The sequence below is a fragment of the Oncorhynchus keta genome, chromosome 13 (assembly GCF_023373465.1).
Source record: "Oncorhynchus keta strain PuntledgeMale-10-30-2019 chromosome 13, Oket_V2, whole genome shotgun sequence".
Taxonomy (NCBI): domain Eukaryota; kingdom Metazoa; phylum Chordata; class Actinopteri; order Salmoniformes; family Salmonidae; genus Oncorhynchus; species Oncorhynchus keta.
In genome coordinates, this window is record NC_068433.1 from 3215115 (window position 1) to 3242938 (window position 27824).

The following is a 27824-nucleotide window of genomic DNA, read 5'->3' on the forward strand; positions in this document are numbered from 1 at the left end:
TACCTGGGGAACCGGCATTTCCCCATGTTTCAGTTACCTGGTTGGAACTGGCATTTCCCCATGTTTCAGTTACCTGGAGGGAACCGGCATTTCCCCATGTTTCAGTTACCTGGAGGGAACTGGCATTTCCCCATGTTTCAGTTACCTGGAGGGAACCGGCATTTCCCCATGTTTCAGTTACCTGGAGGGAACCGGCATTTCCCCATGTTTCAGTTACCTGGAGGGAACCGGCATTTCCCCATGTTTCAGTTACCTGGTTGGAACCGGCATTTCCCCATGTTTCAGTTACCTGGTTGGAACTGGCATTTCCCCGTGTTTCAGTTACCTGGTTGGAACTGGCATTTCCCCATGTTTCAGTTACCTGGAGGGAACTGGCATTTCCCCATGTTTCAGTTACCTGGAGGGAACCGGCATTTCCCCATGTTTCAGTTACCTGGAGGGAACCGGCATTTCCCCATGTTTCAGTTACCTGGAGGGAACAGGCATTTCCCCATGTTTCAGTTACCTGGAGGGAACTGGCATTTCCCCATGTTTCAGTTACCTGGAGGAACTGGCATTTCCCCATGTTTCAGTTACCTGGAGGGAACTGGCATTTCCCCATGTTTCAGTTACCTGGAGGGAACTGGCATTTCCCCATGTTTCAGTTACCTGGAGGGAACCGGCATTTCCCCATGTTTCAGTTACCTGGAGGGAACCGGCATTTCCCCATGTTTCAGTTACCTGGAGGGAACTGGCATTTCCCCATGTTTCAGTTACCTGGAGGGAACCGGCATTTCCCGTGTTTCAGTTACCTGGAGGGAACTGGCATTTCCCCATGTTTCAGTTACCTGGTTGGAACAGGCATTTCACCATGTTTCAGTTACCTGGAGGGAACTGACATTTCCCCATGTTTCAGTTACCTGGAGGGAACTGGCATTTCCCCGTGTTTCAGTTACCTGGAGGGAACTGGCATTTCCCCATGTTTCAGTTACCTGGAGGGAACCGGCATTTCCCCATGTTTCAGTTACCTGGAGGGAACTGGCATTTCCCCATGTTTCAGTTACCTGGAGGGAACTGGCATTTCCCCATGTTTCAGTTACCTGGAGGGAACTGGCATTTCCCCATGTTTCAGTTACCTGGTTGGAACTGGCATTTCCCCATTTTTCAGTTACCTGGAGGGAACCGGCATTTCCCTGTGTTTCAGTTACCTGGTTGGAACTGGCATTTCCCCATTTTTCAGTTACCTGGTTGGAACTGGCATTTCCCCATGTTTCAGTTACCTGGAGGGAACTGGCATTTCCCAATGTTTCAGTTACCTGGAGGGAACTGGCATTTCCCCATGTTTCAGTTACCTGGAGGGAACCGGCATTTCCCCGTGTTTCAGTTACCTGGAGGGAACCGGCATTTCCCCATGTTTCAGTTACCTGGAGGGAACTGGCATTTCCCCATGTTTCAGTTACCTGGAGGAACTGGCATTTCCCCATGTTTCAGTTACCTGGAGGGAACTGGCATTTCCCCATGTTTCAGTTACCTGGAGGGAACTGGCATTTCCCATGTTTCAGTTACCTGGAGGGAACTGGCATTTCCCCATGTTTCAGTTACCTGGAGGGAACCGGCATTTCGCCTTGTTTCAGTTACCTGGAGGGAACCGGCATTTCCCCATGTTTCAGTTACCTGGAGGGAACTGGCATTTCCCCATGTTTCAGTTACCTGGAGGGAACTGGCATTTCCCCATGTTTCAGTTACCTGGAGGGAACTGGCATTTCCCCATGTTTCAGTTACCTGGAGGGAACTGGCATTTCCCCATGTTTCAGTTACCTGGAGGGAACCGGCATTTCCCCGTGTTTCAGTTACCTGGAGGGAACTGGCATTTCCCCATGTTTCAGTTACCTGGAGGGAACTGGCATTTCCCCATGTTTCAGTTACCTGGTTGGAACCGGCATTTCCCCATGTTTCAGTTACCTGGAGGGAACTGGCATTTCCCCATGTTTCAGTTACCTGGTTGGAACCGGCATTTCCCCATGTTTCAGTTACCTGGAGGGAACCGGCATTTCCCCATGTTTCAGTTACCTGGAGGGAACCGGCATTTCCCCATGTTTCAGTTACCTGGAGGGAACTGGCATTTCCCCATGTTTCAGTTACCTGGAGGGAACCGGCATTTCCCCATGTTTCAGTTACCTGGTTGGAACCGGCATTTCCCCATGTTTCAGTTACCTGGAGGGAACCGGCATTTCCCCATGTTTCAGTTACCTGGTTGGAACCGGCATTTCCCCATGTTTCAGTTACCTGGTTGGAACTGGCATTTCCCGTGTTTCAGTTACCTGGTTGGAACTGGCATTTCCCCATGTTTCAGTTACCTGGAGGGAACTGGCATTTCCCCATGTTTCAGTTACCTGGAGGGAACCGGCATTTCCCCATGTTTCAGTTACCTGGAGGGAACCGGCATTTCCCCATGTTTCAGTTACCTGGAGGGAACAGGCATTTCCCCATGTTTCAGTTACCTGGAGGGAACTGGCATTTCCCCATGTTTCAGTTACCTGGAGGGAACTGGCATTTCCCCATGTTTCAGTTACCTGGAGGGAACTGGCATTTCCCCATGTTTCAGTTACCTGGAGGGAACTGGCATTTCCCCGTGTTTCAGTTACCTGGAGGGAACCGGCATTTCCCCATGTTTCAGTTACCTGGAGGGAACCGGCATTTCCCCGTGTTTCAGTTACCTGGAGGGAACCGGCATTTCCCGTGTTTCAGTTACCTGGAGGGAACCGGCATTTCCCGTGTTTCAGTTACCTGGAGGGAACTGGCATTTCCCCATGTTTCAGTTACCTGGTTGGAACAGGCATTTCACCATGTTTCAGTTACCTGGAGGGAACTGACATTTCCCCATGTTTCAGTTACCTGGAGGGAACTGGCATTTCCCCATGTTTCAGTTACCTGGAGGGAACTGGCATTTCCCCATGTTTCAGTTACCTGGAGGGAACCGGCATTTCCCCTTGTTTCAGTTACCTGGAGGGAACTGGCATTTCCCCATGTTTCAGTTACCTGGAGGGAACTGGCATTTCCCCATGTTTCAGTTACCTGGAGGGAACTGGCATTTCCCCATGTTTCAGTTACCTGGTTGGAACTGGCATTTCCCCATTTTTCAGTTACCTGGAGGGAACCGGCATTTCCCTGTGTTTCAGTTACCTGGTTGGAACTGGCATTTCCCCATTTTTCAGTTACCTGGTTGGAACTGGCATTTCCCCATGTTTCAGTTACCTGGAGGGAACTGGCATTTCCCAATGTTTCAGTTACCTGGAGGGAACTGGCATTTCCCATGTTTCAGTTACCTGGAGGGAACCGGCATTTCCCGTGTTTCAGTTACCTGGAGGGAACCGGCATTTCCCCATGTTTCAGTTACCTGGAGGGAACTGGCATTTCCCCATGTTTCAGTTACCTGGAGGGAACTGGCATTTCCCCATGTTTCAGTTACCTGGAGGGAACTGGCATTTCCCCATGTTTCAGTTACCTGGAGGGAACTGGCATTTCCCCATGTTTCAGTTACCTGGAGGGAACTGGCATTTCCCCATGTTTCAGTTACCTGGAGGGAACCGGCATTTCGCCTTGTTTCAGTTACCTGGAGGGAACCGGCATTTCCCCATGTTTCAGTTACCTGGAGGGAACTGGCATTTCCCCATGTTTCAGTTACCTGGAGGGAACTGGCATTTCCCCATGTTTCAGTTACCTGGAGGGAACTGGCATTTCCCCATGTTTCAGTTACCTGGAGGGAACTTGCATTTCCCCATGTTTCAGTTACCTGGAGGGAACCGGCATTTCCCCTTGTTTCAGTTACCTGGAGGGAACTGGCATTTCCCCTTGTTTCAGTTACCTGGAGGGAACTGGCATTTCCCCATGTTTCAGTTACCTGGAGGAACTGGCATTTCCCCATGTTTCAGTTACCTGGAGGGAACTGGCATTTCCCCATGTTTCAGTTACCTGGTTGGAACCGGCATTTCCCCATGTTTCAGATACCTGGAGGGAACTGGCATTTCCCCATGTTTCAGTTACCTGGTTGGAACCGGCATCTCCCCATGTTTCAGTTACCTGGAGGGAACTGGCATTTCCCCATGTTTCAGTTACCTGGTTGGAACCGGCATTTCCCCATGTTTCAGATACCTGGAGGGAACTGGCATTTCCCCATGTTTCAGTTACCTGGTTGGAACCGGCATCTACCCATGTTTCAGTTACCTGGAGGGAACCGGCATTTCCCCATGTTTCAGTTACCTGGAGGGAACCGGCATTTCCCCATGTTTCAGTTACCTGGTTGGAACTGGCATTTCCCCATGTTTCAGTTACCTGGAGGGAACTGGCATTTCCCCATGTTTCAGTTACCTGGAGGGAACTGGCATTTCCCCATGTTTCAGTTACCTGGTTAGAACTGGCATTTCCCCATGTTTCAGTTACCTGGTTGGAACTGGCATTTCCCCATGTTTCAGTTACCTGGAGGGAACTGGCATTTCCCCATGTTTCAGTTACCTGGAGGGAACTGGCATTTCCCCATGTTTCAGTTACCTGGAGGGAACTGGTATTTCCCCATGTTTCAGTTACCTGGAGGGAACTGGCATTTCCCCATGTTTCAGTTACCTGGAGGGAACTGGCATTTCCCCATGTTTCAGTTACCTGGAGGGAACCGGCATTTCCCCATGTTTCAGTTACCTGGTTGGAACCGGCATTTCCCCATGTTTCAGTTACCTGGAGGGAACCGGCATTTCCCCATGTTTCAGTTACCTGGAGGGAACTGGCATTTCCCCATGTTTCAGTTACCTGGAGGGAACTGGCATTTCCCCATGTTTCAGTTACCTGGAGGGAACTGGCATTTCCCCATGTTTCAGTTACCTGGAGGGAACTGGCATTTCCCCATGTTTCAGTTACCTGGTTGGAACTGTCACTCAGTCTTCCAGAAAGCAACACCTATGCAGTTCTACTACGTAATATATTCTACTACGTGATATCTTTCAAAAAATATGTGTTCGACAGGATTACCTCGACATACTGACCAGCTCCAATAGACAGAAGTGTGCTATATGGCAGACCAATCCGAACTCATCTCTTGGCATGTCCAGCCCACTCATTATCTCAGCCAATCATGGCTAGCGGGAAGGATGTTTCCCTTTTTCTGTGGCCGAACCAACTAGGCTCGTAATGTAACAATTGTATTCGTATTTACAGATGGCATACACGTTTGTTATCAAAGCACATGAAAGCTCACATGTTCCAGAAGGCATTTCCGCCCCCCTAAAAACACATTTTGATTTTTAAAAAATGTTTATGTTGAAATGTCTCTCCTGTGAACATTTACATTTAAGTCATCTAGCAGACGCTCTTATCCAGAGCGACTTACAAATTGGTGCATTCACCTTATGACATCCAGTAGAATAGTCACTTTACAATAGTGCATCTAAATCTTAAAGGGGGGGGGTGAGAAGGATTACTTATCCTATCCTAGGTATTCCTTAAAGAGGTGGGGTTTCAGGTGTCTCCGGAAGGTGGTGATTGACTCCGCTGTCCTGGCGTCGTGAGGGAGTTTGTTCCACCATTGGGGGGCCAGAGCAGCGAACAGTTTTGACTGGGCTGAGCGGGAACTGTACTTCCTCAGTGGTAGGGAGGCGAGCAGGCCAGAGGTGGATGAAGACGTGACACGCGACATACGCCTAGTTTCCTGAAACAAGTCTCATATACGCACACGCAACTCAGGTCTGAATTTTCCTATGTTCCCTGGTCAAAAGTAGTGCACTACGTGTCATTTGGAACGCACTCTGAATGACTTCTGCTGTTAATTTTACACTTTAAAATGTCTGAAACGATCAGGTTAAAGATGGTTTGATTTCATTTGATTGAGGTCACTAACAGCTATGAGTATAGATCCTAATCCACATAGTTGGTTATGTCAGAGGGAAAGTACAGACATCTTTCTTAGACAATCTCTCTATATCTTTTTCTTTCTCTCTCTCCTTCAGTCTCTCTCTTTTTGTCTTTCGCTTCCTGTCTTTTTCTCTCTTTCCTTTCTTTTTCAGAATGAGATCTCTGGCCATGCTGGTCCTCCTCTTCTTCTCTCAGGGTCAAACTTCAACCCCAGAGGTCGAGAAAAGGTCAACGTGTGATCAATGTGACGAAAGTCTCTTCTGCAACTGCTCCTCCCGGAACTACCTACACGTTCCCACGGTAACCGTCACCGAGGTCGTAACCCTCGACCTCTCCTTCAACGACATCAACTCGGTTGCTGAGGACGATCTGAGAGAGTACACGTGGTTACGAACCCTTGATCTCCGTAGCAACAGGATCCAGAGTATCCACGAATGGGCCTTCCACCTTCTGCAGGTAACCCATAGAGTTATATAAACGGCACATTTCCTGCATGTGGGAGTGGCAGGGTAGCCTAGTGGTTAGAGCATTGGACTAATAACCGGAAGGTTGCAAGTTCAAACCCCCGAGCTGACAAGGTCTGTCGTTCTGCCCCTGAACAGGCAGTTAACCCACTGTTCTTAGGCTGTCATTGAAAATAAGAATTTGTTCTTAACTGACTTGCCTAGTAAAATAAATCAAATTTCCTGCATGTAACACAGAGTTATATAGAGGGCACTCCTACTGCAGGTAACGCATAGAGTTATATAGAGGGAACATCAAGCTCTTTATTTATTTGGATCGACCTTAGCTTTTGCAGAAGCGGCAGCTACTTTTCCTGGGGTCCACAAAGAACACAAAACATGACAATTAACAAAACACAAGGAAGGTAATGTGTGTGTTACAGTGTGTCTGTGTGGTGTGCTTATGTGTGTCACAATCCCTGCTGTTCCATGAGTTGTTTTTCAAAAGTTATTTTGCTGTTTGCTTGAATAACTTGAGATGGAAGGGAGTTCCATGCGATCATGGCTCTGTATAAAACTGTGCATTGCCATGAATTTGTTTTGGACTGTGAAGAGACCCCTGATGACATGTCTTGTAGGGTATGTATGGGTGTCTGAAGAGACCCCTGGTGACATGTCTTGTAGGGTATGTATGGGTGTCTGAAGAGACCCCTGGTGACATGTCTTGTAGGGTATGTATGGGTGTCTGAAGAGACACCTGGTGACATGTCTTGTGGGGTATGTATGGGTGTCTGAAGAGACCCCTGGTGACATGTCTTGTAGGGTATGTATGGGTGTCTGAAGAGACCCCTGGTGACATGTCTTGTAGGGTATGTATGGGTGTCTGAAGAGACACCTGGTGACATGTCTTGTGGGGTATGTATGGGTGTCTGAAGAGACCCCTGGTGACATGTCTTGTGGGGTGTGTATGGTTGTCTGAAGAGACACCTGGTGACATGTCTTGGAGGGTATGTATGGGTGTCTGAAGAGACCCATGGTGACATGTCTTGTAAGGTATGTATGGGTGTCTGAAGAGACCCCTGGTGACATGTCTTGTGGGGTGTGTATGGATGTCTGAAGAGACCCCTGGTGACATGTCTTGTGGGGTGTGTATGGGTGTCTGAGCTTAATGTTATTTGATTATGCAGACAATATGGAATTTTTGTCACAGTAATATTTATCATAAAAACAAGAAGAGAAGTAGTTAATCTGTTGTCAACCCTCAACCAGGAAAGACTGGCATCCATGTTGTTGATGTTAGTTCTTTATGTGCCGTTAAGGGTGAGACGTGCTGCTCTGTTTGGAACCAGATGCAGTTTTGCTAGATCTTTCTTTGCTGCACCTGACCATATTACTGGACAGTTATCAATATGAGACGAGATCAGAGAAGACAAGATGAGACAAGATGAGAAGAGATGAGACAAGATGAGATGAGACGAGATGAGACAAGATGAGAAGAGATGAGACGAGAAGAGTTGAGACGAGATGAGAAGAGACGAGAAGAGACGAGATGAGATCAGAGCCTGAACCACTAGTACAGCTGATTTTTATTTTTATGTTTAAAAACACGCAGAATGTCTTTTTTATAACAGAAATACCTCTCCCTAATCTTCACAACAACTTTGTCAATATGACTTAACCATGATAATAGACCATTCAATGTTACACCTAGGAGTTTAGCTTTCTCAACTTGCTCAATGGTCACAACCTTTATGGACAACTCCATTGGAGGTTAAGGTGTTAAATAATGTTTTTTAACCAAATACCATACTTTTAGTTTTAGCTGTATTCAAGACCAGTTTATTATCGATCACCCATTCTGAAACGGACTGGAACTCCTTTTGAATTTCCGTGAGCTCACTGGCATTGGGAGCTGACATGTAAAAGTGGAGAATCATTCACATACATAGTCAGTTTAGCTTTGTGTAATACCAGTGGGACATCATCTGTAAATATAGAGAAGAGTAACTGCCTAAGACAACTGCCCTGAGGAACACCGGACGGCACATATCTGATGTTAGAGAAGCTTCCAATTGAAGGACACTCTCTGGGTTATTTTGGATGGATAACTCTCCAATCATGTGACGACAGGTGATGTGAAGCAAATGACTGTTTTCAATAAGAATTTATGATCAATAACATGACACTACAACATTCTATAACAGCCATGTTAGAACCCCAATAACATGACACTACAACATTCTATAACAGCCATGTCAGAACCCCAATAACATGACACTACAACATTCTATAACAGCCATGTCAGAACCCCAATAACATGACACTACAACATTATATAACAGCCATGTCAGAACCCCAATAACATGACACTACAACATTCTATAACAGCCATGTCAGAACCCCAATAACATGACACTACAACATTATATAACAGCCATGTTAGAACCCCAATAACATGACACTACAACATTCTATAACAGCCATGTCAGAACCCCAATAACATGACACTACAACATTCTATAACAGCCATGTCAGAACCCCAATAACATGACACTACAACATTATATAACAGCCATGTCAGAACCCCAATAACATGACACTACAACATTCTATAACAGCCATGTCAGAACCCCAATAACATGACACTACAACATTATATAACAGCCATGTTAGAACCCCAATAACATGACACTACAACATTCTATAACAGCCATGTTAGAACCCCAATAACATGACACTACAACATTCTATAACAGCCATGTTAGAACCCCATTAACATGACACTACAACATTATATAACAGCCATGTTAGAACCCCAATAACATGACACTACAACATTCTATAACAGCCATGTTAGAACCCCAATAACATGACACTACAACATTCTATAACAGCCATGTTAGAACCCCAATAACATGACACTACAACATTCTATAACAGCCATGTTAGAACCCGATTAACATGACACTACAACATTCTATAACAGCCTGTCAGAACCCCAATAACATGACACTACAACATTCTATAACAGCCATGTCAGAACCCCAATAACATGACACTACAACATTATATAACAGCCATGTTAGAACCCCAATAACATGACACTACAACATTCTATAACAGCCATGTTAGAACCCCAATAACATGACACTACAACATTCTATAACAGCCATGTTAGAACCCCAATAACATGACACTACAACATTCTATAACAGCCATGTTAGAACCCCAATAACATGACACTACAACATTCTATAACAGTCATGGAACCCCAATAACATGACACTACAACATTATATAACAGCCATGTTAGAACCCCAATAACATGACACTACAACATTCTATAACAGCCATGTTAGAACCCCAATAACATGACACTACAACATTCTATAACAGCCATGTTAGAACCCCAATAACATGACACTACAACATTCTATAACAGCCATGTTAGAACCCCATTAACATGACACTACAACATTATATAACAGCCATGTTAGAACCCCAATAACATGACACTACAACATTCTATAACAGCCATGTTAGAACCCCAATAACATGACACTACAACATTCTATAACAGCCATGTTAGAACCCCAATAACATGACACTACAACATTATATAACAGCCATGTTAGAACCCCAATAACATGACACTACAACATTCTATAACAGCCATGTTAGAACCCCAATAACATGACACTACAACATTCTATAACAGCCATGTCAGAACCCCAATAACATGACACTACAACATTCTATAACAGCCATGTCAGAACCCCAATAACATGACACTACAACATTATATAACAGCCATGTTAGAACCCCAATAACATGACACTACAACATTCTATAACAGCCATGTTAGAACCCCAATAACATGACACTACAACATTCTATAACAGCCATGTTAGAACCCCATTAACATGACACTACAACATTATATAACAGCCATGTTAGAACCCCAATAACATGACACTACAACATTCTATAACAGCCATGTTAGAACCCCAATAACATGACACTACAACATTCTATAACAGCCATGTTAGAACCCCAATAACATGACACTACAACATTCTATAACAGCCATGTTAGAACCCCAATAACATGACACTACAACATTCTATAACAGCCATGTCAGAACCCCAATAACATGACACTACAACATTCTATAACAGCCATGTCAGAACCCCAATAACATGACACTACAACATTATATAACAGCCATGTTAGAACCCCAATAACATGACACTACAACATTCTATAACAGCCATGTTAGAACCCCAATAACATGACACTACAACATTCTATAACAGCCATGTTAGAACCCCAATAACATGACACTACAACATTCTATAACAGCCATGTTAGAACCCCAATAACATGACACTACAACATTCTATAACAGCCATGTTAGAACCCCAATAACATGACACTACAACATTCTATAACAGCCATGTTAGAACCCCAATAACATGACACTACAACATTCTATAACAGCCATGTTAGAACCCCAATAACATGACACTACAACATTCTATAACAGCCATGTTAGAACCCCAATAACATGACACTACAACATTCTATAACAGCCATGTTAGAACCCCATTAACATGACACTACAACATTATATAACAGCCATGTTAGAACCCCAATAACATGACACTACAACATTCTATAACAGCCATGTTAGAACCCCAATAACATGACACTACAACATTCTATAACAGCCATGTTAGAACCCCAATAACATGACACTACAACATTATATAACAGCCATGTTAGAACCCCAATAACATGACACTACAACATTCTATAACAGCCATGTTAGAACCCCAATAACATGACACTACAACATTCTATAACAGCCATGTTAGAACCCCAATAACATGACACTACAACATTCTATAACAGCCATGTTAGAACCCCATTAACATGACACTACAACATTATATAACAGCCATGTTAGAACCCCAATAACATGACACTACAACATTCTATAACAGCCATGTTAGAACCCCAATAACATGACACTACAACATTCTATAACAGCCATGTTAGAACCCCAATAACATGACACTACAACATTCTATAACAGCCATGTTAGAACCCCATTAACATGACACTACAACATTCTATAACAGCCATGTCAGAACCCCAATAACATGACACTACAACATTCTATAACAGCCATGTCAGAACCCCAATAACATGACACTACAACATTATATAACAGCCATGTTAGAACCCCAATAACATGACACTACAACATTCTATAACAGCCATGTTAGAACCCCAATAACATGACACTACAACATTCTATAACAGCCATGTTAGAACCCCAATAACATGACACTACAACATTCTATAACAGCCATGTTAGAACCCCAATAACATGACACTACAACATTCTATAACAGCCATGTTAGAACCCCAATAACATGACACTACAACATTATATAACAGCCATGTTAGAACCCCAATAACATGACACTACAACATTCTATAACAGCCATGTTAGAACCCCAATAACATGACACTACAACATTCTATAACAGCCATGTCAGAACCCCAATAACATGACACTACAACATTCTATAACAGCCATGTCAGAACCCCAATAACATGACACTACAACATTCTATAACAGCCATGTTAGAACCCCAATAACATGACACTACAACATTCTATAACAGCCATGTTAGAACCCCAATAACATGACACTACAACATTCTATAACAGCCATGTTAGAACCCCAATAACATGACACTACAACATTCTATAACAGCCATGTTAGAACCCCAATAACATGACACTACAACATTATATAACAGCCAGGTTAGAACCCCAATAACATGACACTACAACATTCTATAACAGCCATGTTAGAACCCCAATAACATGACACTACAACATTCTATAACAGCCATGTTAGAACCCCATTAACATGACACTACAACATTCTATAACAGCCATGTTAGAACCCCATTAACATGACACTACAACATTCTATAACAGCCATGTTAGAACCCCAATAACATGACACTACAACATTCTATAACAGCCATGTTAGAACCCCATTGACATGACACTACAACATTCTATAACAGCCATGTTAGAACCCCATTAACATGACACTACAACATTCTATAACAGTTTCTGCCTACTGCTACAGGGCCTGGAGTCTCTGGACATGTCTTATAACCAGCTGGCTGCTCTGAATCCGGCCTGGTTCTCCAAGCTCCTCTTCCTACAACACCTCAACCTGCTGGGCAGCTGTTACAGGACCCTCGGCCCTGGAGGGACACCGTCTCTCTTCAGGTATGTGAACTGTAAGGCTGGTTCCCAAAAGGCACATCTAGTACACTACTTTTGACCAGGGTCCATAGCGAATAGGCTGTAACCAAAGTGACATATAAGTGGACTACTTTTATGAATAGATTGAATGATGATAATATTACTGATGATGATGGTGATGATGGTGGTGATGATAATAGTGATGATGATGGTGATGATGATATTACTGTCGAGTCTACTGATGATGATGACGATGGTGATGATGGTGGTGATGATGATGATATTACTGATGATGATTGTGATGGTGATGATGATGATGATGGTGGTGATGATGTTGGTGATGATAATAGTGATGGTGATGATGATATTACTGATGATGATGGTGATGATGATGATGGTGGTGGTGATGATGGTGGTGATGATGTTGGTGATGATGTTGGTGATGATGTTGGTGATGATAATAGTGATGATGATGGTGATGATGATGGTGATGATGGTGGTGATGATAATAGTGATGATGATGGTGATGATGATATTACTGTCGAGTCTACTGATGATGATGACGATGGTGATGGTTATTATCATCAGGTCTCTGACCAGGCTGAGGTTTCTGGGGTTTGGGAACCCTGCTCTGGAGGAGGTGAGGAGAGGAGACCTGGCTGGAGTCAGACAGTTGGACCAGCTGGAGGTCTACGGGAATAACCTGAAGAGGTGAAGGAAGGAATGGGGAAGGAATGGGGAAGGAATGGGGAAGAAGGAAGGAAGGAAGGAATGGGGAAGGAAGGAAGGAATGGGGAAGGAAGGAAGGACTGGGGAAGGAAGTTAGGAATGGGGAAGGAAGGGAGGAATGGGGAAGGAAGTTAGGAATGGGGAAGGAAGTTAGGAATGGGGAAGGAAGTTAGGAATGGGGAAGGAAGTTAGGAATGGGGAAGGAAGTTAGGAATGGGGAAGGAAGGAAGGAATGGGGAAGAAGGAAGGAAGGGGGAAGGAAGGAAGGAATGGGGAAGGAAGGAAGGAATGGGGAAGAAGGAAGGAATGGGGAAGGAAGGAAGGAATGGGGAAGGAAGGAAGGAATGGGGAAGGAAGGAAGGAATGGGGAAGGAAGGAAGGAATGGGGAAGGAAGGAAGGAATGGGGAAGGAAGGAAGGAATGGGGAAGGAAGGAATGGGGAAGGAAGGAAGGAATGGGGAAGGAAGGAAGGAATGGGGAAGGAAGGAAGGAATGGGGAAGGAAGGAAGGAATGGGGAAGGAAGGAAGGAAGGGGGAAGGAAGGAAGGAAGGAAGGAAGGGGGAAGGAAGGAAGGAATGGGGAAGGAAGGAAGGAATGGGGAAGGAAGGAAGGAAGGGGGAAGGAAGGAAGGAATGGGGAAGGAAGGAAGGAATGGGGAAGAAGGAAGGAAGGGGGAAGGAAGGAAGGAATGGGGAAGGAAGGAAGGAATGGGGAAGGAAGGAAGGAATGGGGAAGGAAGGAAGGAAGGGGGAAGGAAGGAAGGAATGGGGAAGGAAGGAAGGAATGGGGAAGGAAGGAAGGGGGAAGGAAGGAAGGGGGAAGGAAGGAATGGGGAAGGAAGGAAGGAAGGGGGAAGGAAGGAAGGGGGAAGGAAGGAAGGAATGGGGAAGGAAGGAAGGAATGGGGAAGGAAGGAAGGGGGAAGGAAGGAATGGGGAAGGAAGGAAGGAAGGGGGAAGGAAGGAAGGGATGGGGAAGGAAGGAATGGGGAAGGAAGGAATGAATGGGGAAGGAAGGAATGGGGAAGGAAGTTAGGAATGGGGAAGGAAGTTAGGAATGAGGAAGGAAGTTAGGAATGGGGAAGGAAGTTAGGAATGGGGAAGGAAGTTAGGAATGGGGAAGGAAGTTAGGAATGGGGAAGGAAGTTAGGAATGGGGAAGGAAGTTAGGAATGGGGAAGGAAGTTAGGAATGGGGAAGGAAGTTAGGAATGGGGAAGGAAGTTAGGAATGGGGAAGGAAGTTAGGAATGGGGAAGGAAGTTAGGAATGGGGAAGGAAGTTAGGAATGGGGAAGGAAGTTAGGAATGGGGAAGGAAGGAAGGAATGGGGAAGGAAGGAAGGAATGGGGAAGGAAGTTAGGAATGGGGAAGGAAGAAATGGATGGATGGACAAATAAACAAACAAACAAATAATGAAATGAACCTAGGAAGGAGGAAAGAAAGAATGGATCAATTAATACATTAAAGAAGGAAGGAAGGAGAGAAGGAAGGAAAGAAGGAAAGATAGAAGGAAGGGAGGATGAGTGAATGAATGGATTAAAACAACACAACAAAGTCAGGTAACTTACTTGGTCCTCATTGTTAGGTATGACCCTGGAAGCCTGGGTGATCTTTGGCCTCTGGGGGTCGTGACCCTGCGTCTCCGAGGACCATTCCAGGACAACACGACACTCGTCTCCTCCATCCTCCGTGACGTCTCCTACTCAGAAACCTTTCTGGTAGTCGCTGACGTCCTGCTGTCCGAGAAGACCTCCGTCGCACCGTTCAGAGAGACCAACCGGAGACGGGTGCGGTCCATAATGTTCCAGAACGCAACCTTGACGGACGAGGCCATAGTTCACTTCATGGAGGTTTGCCGAGTACACTGACCTGCTGTACGGATGCAGGATCTTAATTTGACTAGCTTCTCACAGGAGGAAAATAATCACGTAGCAACAAGAAATGTGAATTAATTATTATTGTGGATTAAAATTAATGGACATTTAGAAGCCTTCTTTAAACCTCAAAAACACTACAAGTTTGCATTTCCTACTCTGCAGGACAATTCCTGCAACAAAAGGGTGATCAAATTAAGATCCTGTAGATTGATACTTGCTTTGGTGTATTTATACTGTCTTGTTATCCTTTCAAATTGTCATCTCCACTGTTGATTTCTTCTTAAAGTCACTATTGTTATATAGATATTATTATTATTTTCCTACACAGCAAATCAACACACTGCTTAGTGTGAAGTCGTATTTGCATATTTCCCAGAGTGACTTGCCTTTGAGTGAATTGAGTGAATTGGAGATTTACTACCCATGACTGTATTTGTTAGTGACAGAAACATGGTTGTTGCATTCAACCATTTTCAGTCTGGTGTCCTTTACTATGTCAGATCCTAAGCAAATATGTTATTATATAATGAATTCACACAATAGAACACATCATTCATAAGGCCTTATTTTAAGGGCCTGGTGTTACCCTAATAGAATGGCCTGAAATTCCAGGTTTACGGGCCACATCGGGCCTGCGAGTCACATTACGCTGGCTTGCAAAGTCATGTGTAATTCCTATTGGAATCCAGCCAGAGCGGTGATATCCAACATTTTGAATTTTTTATTCACCTGCATTCAGAATGACTGCTGGGTTGGAAAGTCTAAGATATGAGACTAAAACATCTAAACTGGAAAAACCCTTTCAGAAATGGATGCAATAAAGTAACAGATTGGATTAGTTTAGAAAAATGTATATAATTTATATTTGATTAGTATAAGATTAATTAAATCAATCAATCAATGTTCATGCAAAAACATAGATATTGAAACAAACGACCTGCAATAGAGCATGCTGGGAAATGTTATAAGGATGGGAATCGTTTTGGTTTAACACTGGTTCCCAACTCTGGGGTTCTTTTACAACAATGAGTGTTATTTTAATATATATATATAGTTTATTATATTTAAAAAATATTTTTTTTTTCACCCACAATCAGAATGACTGCTATGGCAAAGGACTAGGCAAACAAGACTAAGTAAAACATCTAAACTGGAACAATTATCTTAGTAACAGGGGCAGCTAACCGATCGCTGCAGCTGTACATAGTCTATAAGTAAATAGCTCACCCTTTTTCACCTACCTCATTCCCATACTGTTTTTATACTGTTTTTATTTATTTACTTTTCTGCTCTTTTGCACACCAATATCTCTACCTGTACATGCCCATCTGATCATTTATCACTCCAGTGTTAATCTGCAAAATTGTATTATTCGCCTACCTCCTCATGCCTTTTGCACACATTGTATATAGACTGCCCATTTTTTTTTTTCTACTGTGTTATTGACTTGCTAATTGTTTACTCCATGTGTAACTGTGTTGTCTGTTCACACTGCTATGCTTTATCTTGGCCAGGTCGCAGTTGCAAATGAGAACTTGTTCTCAACTAGCCTACCTGGTTAAATAAAGGTGAAATAAAAATATTTTAAAAAAATAAGTCCGACACCTTACAGATTGGATTAGTTTAGAAAATGTAAGTTATTTGTCTTTGTATAGTATAAGATTTATGAATGAATCAATGTGCATGCAGAAACATAGATATTAAAACTAACTATTATAAAAATCTACCTAAAACAAAGCATTCTGGGAAGAATGATAATGAGGCCCCGCCCACGTTTTCTCACTCTGAGTTCACAACAACACCACATAATGTTGAATCCACTGTGATTCAAATGACACAGAATTTATACACTACATGTGTTGTAAATTTCAATTCCACTGGTGTTAACCCCACTAGAATCACCACTCAGATAGAACACTGGTGTTAACCCCACTAGAATCAACACTCAGATATAACCCTGGTGTTAACACCACTAGAATCAACACTCAGATATAACACTGGTGTTAACCCCACTAGAATCAACACTCAGATATAACACTGGTGTTAACCCCACTAGAATCAACACTCAGATATACCACTGGTGTTAACCCCACTAGAATCAACACTCAGATATACCACTGGTGTTAACACTTTTTTCAATCTTAAAAGGTTTTAACCCCATTACAAATCAACACTGATGTGTGCCACTGTGTGTGTGTGTGTGTGTGTGTGTGTGAATCAACACTGTGATATGTGTGTGTGTGTGTAACCCCACTAGAATCAACACTGTGATATAACACTGTGTGGTTATGGACCCCTTCTCTAGAGTTCTTGGGAGTAGATATACCACTGGTCCATGGTACAGGTATGGAAATAATTATCTTACATATTTATGCGTTCAAATCCGCCCAAATACATTCTACATATTGAATATGAAAATAATAATTATTATTCTTATTATTATTGTTTACAGACTGTGATTTATATTTTAAATTTGCATTCAGTATTGTTACAACACATCATTTACAATATTTTGATAGAAATCTATTTCCATATGCAGAATCCTGATAGAAATCTATTCCCATATTCAGAATCCTGATAGAAATCTATTACCATATTCAGAATCCTGATAGAAATCTATTTCCATATTCAGAATCCTGATAGAAATCTATTTCCATATTCATAATCCTGATAGAAATCTATTTCCATATTCAGAATCCTGATAGAAATCTATTTCCATATGCAGAATACTGATAGAAATCTATTTCCATATTCATGTGTTCAAATAGAAATCTATTTACATATTCAGAATGATGAATAGAAATCTATTATCCATATTTACAGAATCCTGATTTAAATTTTAAATTTGCATTCAGAATCCTGATAGAAATCTATTACCATATTCAGAATCCTGATAGAAATCTATTACCATATGCAGAATCCTGATAGAAATCTATTTCCATATGCAGAATCCTGATAGAAATCTATTTCCATATTCAGAATCCTGATAGAAATCTATTACCATATTCAGAATCCTGATAGAAATCTATTTCCATATGCAGGCTCCTGGACGCCGGCTAGACGGACTCACCTTGACAACCTGGACACAGTCTACTTCAGAAACATAGAGGTGAGGTAATATATTGTAGAGACCCTTAACACAACACTCGCCAAGAGGTTTGCGATCTCTTGTCATAACGGCTAAGGTGATTGGTTGGTCAGATGTCAGATGTACATAAGTATTTGAAAGTGTGCTACGTAAATAAAATCCATTATTATTACACTGATCAAAAATATATAAACACAACATGCAACAATTTCAAAGATTTACAATTCATATAAGGAAATCAGTTAATTGAAATAAATTCATTATAATCTATGGATTTCACATGACTGGGAATACAAATATGCATCTGTGGGTCACAGATAATAATAATGAAAAAAGGGCGTGGTTCGGAAAACCAGTCAGTCATCTGGTGTGACCACCATTAGCCTCATGCAGCACTGGACACATAGAGTCTGTTGATATTGGTTGATCAGTCTGTTGAAACATCAGGGTTGATTGAGGTGTTGATATGTTGATTGAGACCTGTTGATTGGAGTTGACAGGCTGCCAAGTTGATCAGGCTGTTGATTGGAGTTGATCAGGCTGTCATTGAGTTGATCAGGCTAAGGTGATTGGTTGGTCAGATGTCAGATCAGGCTGTTGATTGGAGTTGATAAGTATTTGATTGGAGTGTGATCAGGCTGTTGATTGAGTTGATCCATTATTATTGGAGTGATCAAAAATTGATTGGAGTTGACAACATGCAATCAATTTCAAGATTTGATTGGAGTTCATCAGGCTAAGGAAATCAGGCTGTTGATTGGAGTAAATCAGGCTGTTAATTATCAGGCTGGATTTGATCAGGCTGTTGAATACAAATCAGGCTGTTGATTGGAGTTGATCAGGCTGTTGATTTGAGTTGAAAGGCTGTTGATTGGAGCGATCAGGCTGTTGATTGGAGTTGATCAGGCTGTTGATTGGAGTTGATCAGGCTGTTGATTGGAGTTGATCAGGCTGTTGATTGGAGTTGATCAGGCTGTTGATTGGAGTTGATCAGGCTGTTGATTGGAGTTGATCAGGCTGTTGATTGGAGTTGATCAGGCTGTTGATTGGAGTTGATCAGGCTGTTGATTGGAGTTGATCAGGCTGTTGATTGGAGTTGATCAGGCTGTTGATTGGAGTTGATCAGGCTGTTGATTGGAGTTGATCAGGCTGTTGATTTGAGTTGATCAGGCTGTTGATTTGAGTTGATCAGGCTGTTGATTGTGGAATGTTGTCCCACTCCTCTTCAATGGCTGTGCGAATGTTGCTGGATATTGGACGACATTGGAACACGCTGTTGTACACCTCGATCCAGAGCATCCCAAACATGCTCAATAGGTGACATGGCTGGTGAGTATGCAGGCCATGGAAGAACTGGGACATTTTCACCTTCCAGGAATTGTGTTCAGATCCTTGCGACATGGGACTGTGTGTTGTCATGCTGAAACATGAGCGGATGAATGGCGCAACAATGGGCCATGGGATCTCATCACGGTCACGGTATCATTCAAATCGTCATCAATAACACGCAATTGTCTCAGAAGGTGAAGGAGGTGAAGAAGCCAGATCTGGAGGTTCTGGGTTGGCGTGGTTACACGTGGTCTGCGGTTGTGAGGCCGGTTGGACGTACTGCCAAATTCTCTAAAATTACGTTGGAGGTGGCTTATGGTAGAGAAATTAACATTAAATTATCTGGCAACAGCTCGGGTGGACATTCTTGCAGTCAGCATGGTGTTGTGTGACAAAACTGCACATTTTAGAGTGGCCTTTTATTGTCCCCCGGCACAAGGTGCAAATGTGTAATGATCATGCTATTTAATCAGCTTGTTGATATGCCACACCTGTCAGGTGGATGGATTATCTTGGCAAAGGAGAAATGCTCACTAACAGGGATATAAAACACATTTGTGAGAAATAACCTTTTTGTGTGCATATGGAACATTTCTGGGATCTTTTATTTCAGCTCATGAAACAAGGGACCAACACTAATAAAACATGTTTTATTTTTATGTTTTGTTATCAGGTCATGAATGTCTATAACTTCACTTCCTTCCTGCCTGTGGGGTTTCTACTGAAAAACCTCAGACAGATCTCTATCATTAACTGTAAGGTAAACATGTTTATAATTTGTTTTTTACAAATAATGAAATACTTATTACTGAATCGTATGTACACTATTTATTAGTATTATTGTTCCAGCCAAGCAATCTGATTGGTCAAAGGGGAATTACAGACGTAATGTTGTTGAAAAATTACCGAATCACTTTGTGATCATTAACAAACCAATGAAACACACGTGTCTCTCCTCCAGGTGTATGTGATGCCGTGTCTGATTGGTCAACGGGGAATTACAAACCAATGAAACACACGTGTCTCTCCTCCAGGTGTTATGTGATGCCGTGTCTGATTGGTCAACGGGGAATTACAAACCAATGAAACACACGTGTCTCTCCTCCAGGTGTTATGTGATGCCGTGTCTGATTGGTCAACGGGGAATTACAAACCAATGAAACACACGTGTCTCTCCTCCAGGTGTTATGTGATGCCGTGTCTGATTGGTCAACGGGGAATTACAAACCAATGAAACACACGTGTCTCTCCTCCAGGTGTATGTGATACCGTGTCTGATTGGTCAACGGGGAATTACAAACCAATGAAACACACGTGTCTCTCCTCCAGGTGTTATGTGATGCCGTGTCTGATTGGTCAACGGGGAATTACAAACCAATGAAACACACGTGTCTCTCCTCCAGGTGTATGTGATGCCGTGTCTGACCTCTCTCCTGTTGACCCAAATGGTGTACCTGGACCTGAGTGGTAACCTACTGACCGACCTGACCCTGACGGAATCTCTGTGTCACGGGATTGGGATCCTGAGGAATCTCAGAGTTGGTCAACGGGAATTACAATGCCAATGAAACACATTTCCTCATCCAGGTGTTATAACTGTCTGCACCAACTAATCCCTATAACAATGAAACACACGTATTTATTTTAGGTTTAATTGACTGTGCCATGGCTCTGATTGGTCAAAAGGGTGAATTATAGGGAATAGGGCTCTGAAACAAAGTAGTGCACTATAGGGGAATAGGGCTCTGGTCTGAAAGTGGTCTATATAGGGAATAGGGCTCTGATCAAAAGTAGTGCTCTATAGGTGTTATAGGGCTCTGATCAAAAGTTGGTCTATATAGGGAATATACTCTGATCAAACAGTAGTCACTATAGGTGTAGGGCCCTGGTCTAAAGTAGTCATATAGGGAATACAAAACCTGGTCAAAAGTAGTGCACTATCCAGGGAATAGGGCCTGGTCTAAAGTAGGCACTATAAACCAATGGGGCCCTGGTCTAAAGTAGGTGTATATAGGGAATAGGGCTCTGGTCAAAGGAATTACAAACCAATAGAAACACACGGCTCTGGGTGTAAAGTGATGCCGTATCTGGGAATAGGGCTCCTGTTCAAAATGGTAGTGCACTATATGGTAATAGGGCCCCTGGTCTAAAGGAATCTCTGTGTCACGGGAATGGGATCCTGGTCTAAAGTAGTGCACTATATAGGGAATAGGGCCCTGGTCCAAAGTAGTGCACTAAATCAGCAATAGGGCCCTGGTCTAAAGTAGTGCACTTTATAACAATGCACTGGTCTATTTATTTTATTTTACTTGATAGTCCAATAGGCTCTGGTGAAAAGTAGTGCACTATATAGGGAATAGGGCCCTGGTCTAAAGTAGTGCACTATAATAGGGAATAGGGCCTGGTCTAAAGTAGTGCACTATATAGGAATAGGGCTCTGGTCAAAAGTAGTGCACTATATAGGGAATAGGGCTCTGGTCTAAAGTAGTGCACTATATAGGGAATAGGGCTCTGGTCTAAAGTAGTGCACTATATAGGGAATAGGGCTCTGGTCTAAAGTAGTGCACTATATAGGGAATGGGGCCCTGGTCTAAAGTAGTGCACTATATAGGGAATGGGGCTCTGGTCTAAAGTAGTGCACTATATAGGGAATAGGGTGCAACAACTCCCTCAACTCCCTGTCTCTCATTAGCCAACGGTGTACTGAGACTACATCCCAAATGGCACCCTACATAGTGAACTACTTAATATAATAATAATAATATATGCCATTTAGCAGACGCTTTTATCCAAAGCGACTTACACTCATGTGTGCATACATTCTACGTATGGGTGGTCGCGGGAATCGAACCCACTACCCTGGCGTTACAAGAGCCATGCTCTACCAACTGAGCTACAGAAGGACTACTTTGAAGCAAAGCCTAGGTAATGTAATTTGGTTCAGACTTCTAGTCAGGCGACACCTTTTTATATCAGCTTTGCAGTGAACTTGTGCTGCTTCTTCTTCTTCTGCTTCTATCTCTCATGTCTGACATCACATTGTGTTTAACCTCGAGAAGAGGACTGAAGAAAGACCATTAATAACAATTAATAATCATTTACATTTTTTTTGGTCAAATAAGCATCCTTCTGTTTTAAGTATTTCAATTTTCAGAGAAATGCTAAATAAGTACTAGGTCGAATTATTCATAATAACACACATTCTCTCTTTTAATTTCAATTTGATTTATAATAACACATATTCTCTCTTTTAATTTCAATTTTATTTATAATAACACATATTCTCTCTTTTAATTTCAATTTTATTTATAATAACACATATTCTCTTTTAATTTCAATTTTATTTATAATAACACATATTCTCTTTTAATTTCAATTTTATTTATAATAACACATATTCTCTCTTTTAATTTCAATTTTATATATAATAACACATATTCTCTCTTTTAATTTCAATTTTATTTATAATAACACATATTATCTTTTAATATACATTTTATTTACAACACATTCTCTCTTTTAATTTCAATTTGATTCTTAATAACACATATTCTCTCTTTTAATTTCAATTTTATTTATAATAACACATATTCTCTCTGTTAATTTCAATTTTATTTATCATAACACATATTCTCTCTGTTAATTTCAATTTTATTCATAATAACACATATTCTCTCTGTTAATTTCAATTTTATTTATAATAACACATATTCTCTCTGTTAATTTCAATTTTATTCATCATAACACATATTCTCTCTGTTAATTTAAATGTTATTTATAATAACACATATTCTCTCTGTTAATTTCAATTTTATTCATCATAACACATATTCTCTCTTTTAATTTCAATTTTATTAATAATAACACATTCTCCTTTAATTTCAATTTTATTCTTAATAACACATATTTTCTCTTTTAATTTCAAAATCCACCAGCTCGTCACCAGTCTGGACAAACTAGTCCACCTGGACATCAGTCAGAATGCCTACACCTCCATGCCTCCCACCTGCTCCTGGCCACAGATACTGACTCACCTCAACCTCTCGAGGGCTAAGCTACGGAGGGTCACCCCCTGTCTACCCCCGACCCTGGAGATCCTGGATCTGGGACATAACGACCTGACAGCCTTCCATAGTGTTGCTCTCCCGGCCCTGAGGGAGCTGCACCTCTCTGGGAACAAGTTGATGAGTCTGCCCCCTGGATGGTTGTTCCCTAGGTAGAGAGAAAGAGATGTGCTCAACTCTTAGCCCAACTCTTTAAACATTTTTTTTATTTAAAACAAATTGGGGAGGGGGGTCGATCAGTTTTAATATAGCAGATAGATTATAGCTTCTATCAATGTACTTGTCTGCGTCTCCAATCCCCCAGATATTTTTGGGAAATATGTACATAAATAATAGATTTTATATCTTTGCTACACTCTTAGCTCAACTCTTAGCTCAACTCTTCTTGTCTTGCATAAATAAATCAAGGCGATGAGCCTGTATGTATCAAGCATCTCAGAGTAACAGTGCGAGAGTGCAGATCTAGGATCAGGTTCCCTGTGTCCATGTAATCTTATTAATCAGTTTGATCTATGCAAACTGATCCTGACGTGCTGACCGCTCGCGTGTCATCAACACTGATCGCGTGCGTCAACGAGCGTCTGCTAAAATTGAACATGGTTTTATTTGTGACACTTGATGCGCTGCAAGTCCCACATCTCCACATTGGTTTTTAGGAGCGTATATCCACGTGGGTGATTGAAAGACGGACTGAGGTCCACACTCCAGTCCAGTTGGTGGTGGTAAAGCACCTTAAAGTTGGTTGCCAACCGCCATATAAAGTCCACAGAAGAAGAAGAACGAAGGAGGAGAGATTACTAGAAACAAACTCGATTGACGGTTTTATCTGTGGATTAATTGTCGTAGTTGAGGACCTTGTGCATTTCAGGTAAAATAAACAACCCAATGTTTATATCCCTGGACAAATGACGCACGCGGACACACACGGGAGAGCAGTCTGATCAGCATGTAAAGCATCTCTCCTATTCTGAGATGCTTTGTACGACCCAAGTCTTAGCTCAACTCATAGCTCAACTGTTATCCTACTGCGTAAATAAATGAAAGGGCATTTAGTTGGAGTCAACAATCGAGAAAATAACATTTGTTTTGTCGCCCCCAGCCTGGAGGTCCTCCTGATCCAGAGCAACACTCTCAACATGTTTGGGCCCTTGGACCTCCGACGCTACAGGAGGCTCCGAGCACTGCAGGCCGGTCAGAACAGGTCTGTGGGTGCCCCAAAGTACTAGTGCCCTATGTAGGTAATAGGGTTCTGCCTTAGATTCTTTTGTTGATTAGTCTCTATCGATTCTAAAAAAAAAAATCAATGATCCCTGCAGGTTATAATTCCCATCCTTACTTCTTCTTCTTCTTCTTCTTCTTCAGGTTTGTGTGTTCCTGTGAGTTTGTCAACTTCATGGTCTGGAGGTGGGGTGGAGCAGTAGAGGGCAGTGTTGAGCTAACAGACAGATGGGATAACTACCTTTGTGACTCACCGCTGCCCCTGCAGGTCATTTAAATATTTACTATATTTACTATTATTTATCACTATTAGTACCATTTTTACATTTGTATTATTATCGTTAACTATTTTATTCGTATTCTCTTCACTGCTTATTTGTAAGTTTATCTTATTTTTATCTTTTCTATTTTTATCATTAAATATACTGTGAGGAGACTTTGCATTTCTTAGTACTGTGTATACTTCGCTATATCCTGTGTAGGGTTGCAAAAATCGTGTAACTTTCAGAAAAAGTCCCAGGTTTTCCAGAAATCCCGGGCTCGAAGTTATCCGGGAATCAGGTTGGAATAAGCAGGAATCCTCAAGAATTGTGGGAATGTACCCGGATTTTTTGCAACCCTAATCCCGTGCATATAATAAATAATATATTATTTACAGGGCCAGAGGGTCGACCGCGTCCAGCTCTCACCGTTCCAATGCCACCGCGTCCTCCTCGTGTCCTCACTCTGCGGCTGCATGCTCGCTTCCGGAATCCTGTTTGTAATTCTGCTCTGGAAGATCCACGCCGTGTGGTACGTGAGGATGATGTGGGCGTGGCTTAAAGCCAAACGGAATTCCGGGAACCAGAAGCGCCGGGATGTCGTAGGGAATGCCGAACCCCTCTGCTATGACGCGTTCGTGTCGTACAGCGAGCAAGACGCAGAGTGGGTCGAAGAATTCCTGGTTCCAGAGCTGGAGGATTCCCAGCCTCCGCTCTCCCTCTGCCTCCACAAGAGAGACTTCCTGCCAGGTTGATTGATTTAATCCATGACTTATTCCCCAAGGTTCTTCCCACTTGTTCATGTTTTCATCCCTTCACTTTTATACATCAGTTTGGTTTTGTTGAACCGTCTCGTTAGGATTCTTTGAAAGGAGGTTTAAATTGAATGCATTTTGTTTACTTTATTTCAGGCCACTGGATCATCGACAACATTATCCATGCAATGGAACGCAGCCGACGCACCCTCTTCGTCCTGTCGGAACACTTCGTCCACTCCGAGTGGTGCCGGTAACGGTTTCATTCTGCCCTGTCTCACTACTATGCAGTTAAAGTATTTCAGCTGCTCAACATTCACTCATTAAAGAACAACATTTAGGTATCATTTCAGGCTCATGCTTGAATCAATCAAATGTATTTATAAAGCCCTTCTTACATCAGCTGATGTCACAAAGTGCTATACAGAAACCCCGCCTAAAATCCCAAATAGATACTGGAATTAATAGTGGAGCTCAGAGTGGAGCTTAGAGTGGAGCTTAGAGTGGAGCTTAGAGTGGAGTTAATAGTGGAGCTAATAGTGGAGCTCAGAGTGGAGTTAATAGTGGAGTTAATAGTGGAGCTCAGAGTGGAGCTCAGAGTGGAGTTCAGAGTGGAGTTCAGAGTGGAGTTCAGAGTGGAGTTCAGAGTGGAGTTAATAGTGGAGTTAATAGTGGAGCTTTAATAGTGGAGTTAATAGTGGAGCTAAGTGGAGTTAATAGTGGAGCTCAGAGTGGAGTTAATAGTGGAGTTAATAGTGGAGCTCAGAGTGGAGTTAAGAGTGGAGCTCAGAGTGGAGTTAATAGTGGAGTTAATAGTGGAGCTAAGAGTGGAGTTAAGAGTGGAGCTCAGAGTTGAGTTAATAGTGGAGTTAATAGTGGAGCTCAGAGTGGAGTTATTAGTGGAGCTAATAGTGGAGTTAATAGTGGAGCTCAGAGTTAATAGTGGAGCTCAGAGTGGAGTTAATAGTGGAGCTCAGAGTGGAGTTAATAGTGGAGCTCAGAGTAGTTAATTGGAGTGGAGTGGAGCTCAGAGTGGAGCTAATAGTGGAGTTAATTAGTGGAGTTGAGTGGAGTTAATAGTGGAGTTAATAGTGGAGTTAATAGTGTGAGTTAAGAGTGCATCTCAGAGGGTTAATAGTGGAGTTAATAGTGAAGTTCAGAGTGCATCTCAGAGGGTTTAATAGTGGAGTTAATAGTGGAGCTCAGAGTGGAGTTCAGAGTGGAGCTTAGAGTGGCGTTAACAGTGGAGCATAGAGTGGAATTAATAGTGGAGCTCCGAGTGGATTTTACAGTGGATCTCAGAGTGGAGCTCATAGTGGAGTTAATAGTGGAGTTAATAGTGGAGCTCAGAGTGGAGCTCATAGTGGAGTTAATAGTGGAGCTCATAGTGGAGTTAATAGTGGAGTTAATAGTGGAGATCAGAGTGGAGCTTAAAGTGGCGCTCAGAGTGGAGTTAATAGTGGAGCTCAGAGTGGAGTTAATAGTGCAGCAAATAGTGGAGTTAATAGTGGAGCTCAGAGTGGAGTTAAGAGTGGAGTTAATAGTGGAGTTAATAGTGGAGTTAAGAGTGGAGAGGGGTTAATAGTGGAGTTAATAGTGAAGTTAAGAGTGGATCTCAGAGGGGTTAATAGTGGAGTTAAGAGTGGAGCTCAGAGTGGAGTCAGAGTGGAGTTAGATTAGTGGAGTTAACAGTGGAGTTAATAGTGGAGTTAGAGTGCATCTCAGTGGAGTTAATAGTGGAGTTAATAGTGGAGTTAATAGTGGAGCTCAGAGTGGAGTTAAAGTGGAGTTAATAGTGGAGTTCAGAGTGGAGCTTAATAGTGGAGTTGAATAGTGGAGTTAATAGTGAAGTTCTGCATCTCAGATAGTGGAGTTAATAGTGGAGCAAA

The 27824-nt window shown here is 42.4% G+C and overlaps 1 protein-coding gene across 1 annotated transcript in view; it reads left to right on the forward strand.

Moving 5' to 3' along the window:
* tlr2 (toll-like receptor 2) overlaps window positions 1–27824 on the forward strand; it is a 53308-nt gene that overhangs the window by 22108 nt on the left and 3376 nt on the right. The window contains exons 2-15 of the mRNA XM_052460722.1: window positions 5973–6333; window positions 12496–12641; window positions 13206–13328; window positions 14930–15210; window positions 17542–17565; window positions 18263–18330; window positions 20312–20398; window positions 21042–21180; window positions 21572–21638; window positions 23585–23854; window positions 24802–24903; window positions 25065–25188; window positions 25579–25930; window positions 26092–26188. Coding sequence (XP_052316682.1) covers window positions 6031–6333; window positions 12496–12641; window positions 13206–13328; window positions 14930–15210; window positions 17542–17565; window positions 18263–18330; window positions 20312–20398; window positions 21042–21180; window positions 21572–21638; window positions 23585–23854; window positions 24802–24903; window positions 25065–25188; window positions 25579–25930; window positions 26092–26188 — 2183 coding nt within the window. The 5' untranslated portion in view covers window positions 5973–6030. The remainder of the gene's footprint in view (window positions 1–5972; window positions 6334–12495; window positions 12642–13205; window positions 13329–14929; window positions 15211–17541; window positions 17566–18262; window positions 18331–20311; window positions 20399–21041; window positions 21181–21571; window positions 21639–23584; window positions 23855–24801; window positions 24904–25064; window positions 25189–25578; window positions 25931–26091; window positions 26189–27824) is intronic.